Here is a 6,978-nt window from a genome sequence, read left to right as displayed (position 1 = left end):
CAGAGGGTAGTTGAGGCCAGTTCATTGGCTATATTTAAGAGGGAGTTAGATGGGGCCCTTGTGGCTAAGGGGATCAGGGGGTATGGAGAGAAGGCAGGTACGGGATACTGAGTTGGATGATCAGCCATGATCATAATGAATGGCGGTGCTGGCTCGAAGGGCCGAAGGGCCTCCTCCTGCACCTTTTTTGTATGTTTCAGAACCACTCTCTGGTTGTGGTGGGATGGTTCAGTTGCCTGATAACATCTTGAGCTGCTCTTAACATAGACAATAGGTGCAGGAGTAGAGGCCATTCGGCCCTTCGAGCCTACACCGCCATTCAATATGATCATGGCTGATCATCCAACTCGGTATCCTGTACCTGCCTCCTCTCCATACCCCCTGATCCCCCTAGCCACATCTAACTCCCTCTTAAATATAGCCAATGAACTGTGTGGCCTCAACTACCTTCTGTGGCAGAGAATTCCACAGATTCACCGCTCTCTGTGTGAAAAATGTTTTTCTCATCTCGGTCCTAAAGGATTTCCCCCTTATCCTTAAACTGTGACCCCTTGTTCTGGACTTCCCCAACATCGGGAACAATCTTCCTGCATCTAGCCCTGTCCAACCCCTTAAGAATTTTGTAAGTTTCTATAAGATCCCCCCTCAATCTTCTGAATTCTAGTGAGTACCATCCGAGTCTATCCAATCTTTCTTCATATGAAACATAGAAATTAGGTGCAGGAGTAGGCCATTCGGCCCTTCGAGCCTGCACCGCCATTCAATATGACCATGGCTGATCATCCAACTCAGTATCCCGTACCTGCCTTCTCTCCATACCCCCTGATCCCCTTAGCCAGAAGGGCCACATCTAACTCCCTCTTAAATATAGCCAATGAACTGGCCTCAACTACTCACCTGAAAGTCCTGACATCCCAGGAATCAGTCTGGTGAACCTTCTCTGCGCTCCCTCTATGGCAAGAATGTCTCTCCTCAGATTAGGAGACCAAAACTGTACGCAATACTCCAGGTGTGGTCTCACCAAGACCCTGTACAACTGCAGTAGAACCTCCCTGCTCCTATACTCAAATCCTTTTGCGATGAATGCTAACATACCATTCGCTCTTATCTCTGGACTTACGCCCGGCATTTTGTTTCAGACCGTGGTGAATCTAATCGAACGTCGGGAACACGAGACACGGGAGAACAAGTGAGTGTGTGAAAGAGGGGAGCGTCGTTTTTTGGGGAGCTTGGAGCACACCGGCCTCCGTCAGTCCGAGTACTGAGCGGGTCGGTCACAAGACGTTGGCGAGGCCACGTGTGGAATATCGCGTCCACTTTCGCCCGCCCCGTCACGGGAAAGATGCCGCCGTGCTGGAAGGGGGCGCAGAGAAGATTTACGAGGATGTTGCCGGGATTCGAGGGGCCCTGAGCTACAGGGAGAGGTTGGGGCAAAGGGCTGGGTCTCTATTCCCTGGAGCGCAGGAGGATGAGGGGCGATCTTATAGAGGTGTACAAAATCATGAGAGGAATAGATCGGGCAGAGTCTCTTGCCCAGAGTAGGGGAATCGAGGACCAGAGGGACACGGGTTCAAGGTGAAGGGGGAAAGATTTAATAAGAATCTGAGGGGTAACCTTTTCACACAGAGGGTGGTGAATCTCTGGAACTCTCTGCCACAGAGGGTAGTTGAGGCCACAGTTCATTGGCTATATTTAAGAGGGAGTTAGATGTGGCCCTTGTGGCTAAGGGGATCAGGGGGTATGGAGAGAAGGCAGGTACGGGATACTGAGTTGGATGATCAGCCATGATCATATTGAATGGCGGTGGCAGGCTCGAAGGGCCGAATGGCCTACTCCTGCACCTAATGTCTATGTTTCTTATAGAGGTGTACAAAATCATGAGAGGAATAGATCGGGTAGACAGACGCACAGAGTCTCTTGCCCAGAGTCGGGGAATCGAGGACCAGAGGACACGGGTTCAAGGTGAAGGGGAAAAAATTTAAGAAGAATCTGAGGGGTAACTTTTTCACACAGAGGGTGGTGAATCTCTGGAATTCTCTGCCACAGAGGGTAGTTCCAGAGGCCACAGTTCATTGGCAATATTTAAGAGGGAGTTAGATGTGGCCCTTGTGGCTAAGGGGATCGGGGGGTATGGAGAGAAGGCAGGTACGGGATAGTGAGTTGGATGATCAGCCATGATCATATTGAATGGCAGTGCAGGCTCGAAGGGCCGAATGGCCTCTACTCCTGCACCTATTTTCTGTTTCTATGTCTATAGAGGTGTACAAAATCACCAGGGGAATAGATCGGGTAGACAGACGCACAGAGTCTCTTGCCCAGAGTAGGGGAATCGAGGACATGGGTTTAAGGTGAGGGGGGGGCGGGGAACGATTTAAAAGGAACCAGAGGGGTAACTTTTTCACACAAAGGGCGGTGGGTGTACAGATCGAGCTGCCGGAAGTGGTCGTTGAGCCCTCGCAATAGACAGCAGGTGCAGGAGTAGGCCATTCGGCCCTTCGAGCCAGCACCGCCATTCAATGTGATCATGGCTGATCGTCCCCAATCATTACCCCCGTTCCTGCCCTCTCCCCTGATTCCGTTATCTTTAAGAGCCCTATCTAGCTCTCTCTTGATTCTGAGGGGTAACTTTTTCCACACAGGTGGAATGGAAAGATCTGCCGGAGGAGGTAGTTGAGGCAACGTTTAAGAAACAGGCAGATACATGGATAGGACAGGTTTGGAGGGATATGGGCCAAAACGTGGGCAGGTTTGACTAGTGTAACTGGGGCATGTTGGCCGGTGTGGGCAAGTTGGGCCGAAGGGCCTGTTTCTACATACGAGGAAAGATTGAAAAGACTAGGCTTGTATTCACTGGAGTTTAGAAGGATGAGGGGGGGGGGGGGGGATTTTTATAGAAACATATCAAATTATAAAAAGGACTGTGGACAAGCTAGATGCAGGAAAAATGTTCCCAATGTTGGGCGAGTCCAGAACCCAGGGGCCACACACACACAGTCTTATAATAAAGGGGAGGCCATTTAAGACTGAGGTGAGAAAAAAACTTTTTCACCCAGAGAGTTGCGAATTTGTGGAATTCCCTGCCACAGAGGGTAGTGGAGGCCAAGTCACTGGGTGGATTTAAGAGAGAGTTAGATAGGAGGTGGTGGAGTCAAGGGATATGGGGAGAAGGCAGGCACGGGTTATTGATAGGGGATGATCAGCCATGATCACGATTGGCGGTGCTGGCTCGAAGGGCCGAATGGCCTCCTCCTGCACCTATTTTCTATGTTCCTATGTTCCATAAACCCATCACCCCCCAGATTCCTATTAAATCTTTTCCCCTTCACCTTGAACCTGTGTCCTCTGGTCCTCGATTCCTCTACTCAACCACGATCACAATGAATGGCGGTGCTGGGCTCGAAGGGCCGAATGGCCTCCTCCTGCACCTATTTTCTATGTTCCTATGTTCCATACAACCACCACCCTTTGTGTGAAAAAAGTTACCCCTCGGATTCCTATTAAAATCTTTTCCCCTTCACCTTGAACCCGTGTCCTCTGGTCCTCGATTCCCCTACTCAGCCACGATCACAATGAATGGCGGAGCTGGGCTCGAAGGGCCGACTGCAGACGCCCATGTTTCTACGTATCGCTCACTGTGACTCTCTTTCTCAGACGTCTACTGGAGAAGTCCCAGCGAATCGAGGCCATCATGGCCTCCATGCAGGCGACGGGCGCAGAGGAGCTACAGCTGCAGGAGATCGAGGAGATGATCACTGCCCCCGAGCAGCAGCAGCTGGAGAGCCTCAAACACAATGTCAACATGTGAGTGTTGGCCCGGGAACAGCAGGCGTTGGTTTAAACCAAGCGCTGGAGTAACTCAGCGGGTCAGGCAGCATCTCCCGACAATGGGTATCGGTGACCCTCCTTCAGACTGAAGATAGACAGACACGAAGTGCTGGAACTCAGCGGGTCTGGCAGTATTTCTGGACCATAGACAATAGGTCGGGAATATCTGTCATATGCTGAGAGAATGGAGCGGCTGGGCTTGTACACTCTGTGGAGTTTAGAAGGATGAGAGGGCATCTCATAGAAACATAGAAATTAGGTGCCGAATGGCCTACTCCTGCACCTGGTGTCTATAGCGAGGGTCCCAGCCTCAACGACCACTTCCGGCAGCTCGATCTGCACACCCACCGCCCTTTGTGTGAAAAAGTTACCCCTCTGGTTCCTTTTAAATCGTTCCCCGTCCCCCTCACCTTAAACCCATGTCCTCGATTCCCCTACTCTGGGCAAGAGACTCTGTGCGTCTGTCTACCCGGTCTATTCCCCTGGTGATTTTGTACACCTCTATAGACATAGAAACAGAAAATAGGTGCAGGAGTAGAGGCCATTCGGCCCTTCGAGCCTGCACCAGCACCGCCATTCAATATGATCATGGCAGATCATCCAACTCAGTATCCCGTACCTGCCTTCTCTCCATACCCCCTGATCCCCTTAGCCACATCTAACTCCCTCTTAAATATAGCCAATGAACTGTGTGGCCTCAACTACCCTCTGTGGCAGAGAGTTCCAGAGATTCACCACTCACTGTGTGAAAAAAGTTCTCCTCATCTCGGTTTTAAAGGATTTCCCCCTTATCCTTAACATAGAAATTAGGTGCAGGAGTAGGCCATTCGGCCCTTCGAGCCTGCACCGCCATTCAATATGATCATGGCTGATCATCCAACTCAGTATCCCGTACCTGCCTTCTCTCCATACCCCCTGATCCCCTTAGCCACAAGGGCTGTGATCTCATTGAAACATAGAAGATAATTAAGGGTTTGGACACGCTAGAGGCAGGAAACATGTTCCCGATGTTGGGGGAGTCCAGAACCAGGGGCCACACACACACACAGTTTAAGAATAAGGGGTGGCTCATAGGGCCGAATGGCCTACTCCTGCACCTATTGTCTATGGTCCAGAGATACTGCCTGATCCGCTGAGTTCCATATGACAGATATTCCCGTCATCCCAGGGAACTAACCTGGTGAACCTACGCTGCACTCCCTCAATAGCAAGAATGTCCCTCCTCACATTTCCTCAGTATATAGTCTGGGGAACATAGATGGGTGACGTTTCGGGTGGAGACCCTTCAGACTCGGGACCCCACCTGGAGTATTGTGTGCAGGTATGGTCCTCTAATTTGAGGGAGGGCGTGTGTGAGAAAGAGAGAGCGTGCATGCAGGGAGGGAGGAGAGAGAGGGAGAGACCCAGCCTGCTCAACCTCTCCCTGTAGCTCACACCCTCTAGTCAATAGACACTAGGTGCAGGAGTAGGCCATTCGAGCCAGCACCGCCATTCAATGTGATCATGGCTGATCATCCCCAATCAGTACCCCGTTCCTGCCTTTTCTCCCCATATCCCCTGACTCCGCTATCTTTAAGAGCACTATCTAGCTCTCTCTTGAAAGCATCCAGAGAACCGGCCTCCACCGCCCTCTGAAGCAGAGAATTCCACACTCACCACCTCTCTGCGAAATTCTGTTTTGGTCCTCTAATTTAAGGGTTTGGACACGCTAGAGCAGTGGTTCCCAACCTTTTTTTGGCCATGCCCCACCTAATCACCTCTAAAATCCTGATGCCCCCCCCCCCATGTGGTGATATATAATTCTTATCATTTAAAAAGTGAACTCCATTTCAGCTGAAGAAGCTTAAAACGCCAATACCTTGGTTTAAACAAGCTTCAAAAGAACATGGCATCCATGAAAAAGAAAAATGAAATAAACAAAAGGCAGTTAAAGTTCTGAGCAAGAAATTACTAAAAAATTGTAAAACAAAAAAAAGAAAAAAACATTAGGTGGAAATTGCCCCCCTTAAAAATCAAATTGCACCCCTGTGGGGCACCACTGCGCTAGAGGTAGGAAACATGTTCCCCATGTTGCGGGAGTCCAGAACCAGGGGCCACACACACACACACACACACAGTTTAAGAATAAGGGGTAAGCCATTTAGAACGGAGACGAGGGCTAGTCCTGGCAACATCGGCGTAAATATTCTCTGCGTCCTTTCAAGCTTGATAATATTTTTCCTCTGACACAGAACAGCATGCTTTAACCGACGTCTTGTACAACCTCCCAACTTCTATGCTCGCCTTCCCCCCCCCCCCCCCCGCAGGTTGGATTCGAGTGAGAATCAGGTGGACGAGACGATATTTATACTGGAGTCCTACATCGCTACAACTCGGATTGAAAAGGAACAGCCGCAGAAGCGATGAGAAGCAGTCCACTCCGTATCCCCATCGTCGGTGGGCCACAGACCAGCCTAGAGATTGGACGGAGGGCCCCAAATGTACGAGCTAAATTAAAAAAATGTTTCTTTATAAACAAACGTACGTCTGGTAACTTGTGCGGGGGATAGAAACATAGAAAGTAGGTGCAGGAGTAGGCCATTCGGCCCTTCAAGATAGTTTGTTCGATGGATGTCGTGTGTAGTAGGAACCGCAGATGCTGGTTTAAATCTGAGAGAATGGAGCGGCTGGGCTTGTACACTCTGGAGTTTAGAAGGATCTTATTGAAACAAATAAGATTGTTAAGGGCTTGGACACGCTAGAGGCAGGAAACATGTTCCCGATGTTGGGGGAGTCCAGAACCAGGGACCACACACACACACAGTTTAAGAATAAGGGGTAAGCCATTTAGAATGGAGACGAGGAAACACTTTTTCTCACAGAGAGTGGGATTCTCTGCCTCAGAGGGCGGTGGAGGCCGGTTCTCTGGATGCTTTCAAGAGAAAGCTAGATGGGGCTCTTAAAGATAGTGGAGTCAGGGGATATGGGGAGAAGGTAGGAACGGGGTAATGGATGATCATCCAACTCAGTATCCCATCCCTGCCTTCTCTCCATACCCCCTGATCCCTTTAGCCACAAGGGCCACATCTAACTCCCTCTTAAATATAGCCAATGAACTGTGGCCTCAACTACCTTCTGCGGCAGAGAATTCCACAGATTCACCACTCTCTGTGT

General features: G+C 50.1%; 1 protein-coding gene across 1 annotated transcript; it reads left to right on the top strand.

Moving 5' to 3' along the window:
* Window positions 1-914: 914 nt before the first annotated feature.
* On the top strand, window positions 915-6,340 carry LOC129693812 (DNA-directed RNA polymerase III subunit RPC3-like). Its single transcript, XM_055630565.1, has 3 exons — window positions 915-1,189; window positions 3,652-3,801; window positions 6,132-6,340. The coding sequence occupies exons 1-3, from the start codon at window positions 954-956 to the stop codon at window positions 6,229-6,231; spliced, it is 486 nt and encodes a 161-aa protein (XP_055486540.1). The 5' UTR covers window positions 915-953; the 3' UTR covers window positions 6,232-6,340.
* Window positions 6,341-6,978: the final 638 nt, after the last annotated feature.

Source organism: Leucoraja erinacea, unplaced genomic scaffold (genome assembly GCF_028641065.1).
Source record: "Leucoraja erinacea ecotype New England unplaced genomic scaffold, Leri_hhj_1 Leri_432S, whole genome shotgun sequence".
Lineage (NCBI taxonomy): Eukaryota > Metazoa > Chordata > Chondrichthyes > Rajiformes > Rajidae > Leucoraja > Leucoraja erinaceus.
The sequence above is the reverse complement of the archived record's forward strand: the minus strand, read 5'-3'. Positions and strand labels throughout refer to the sequence as shown.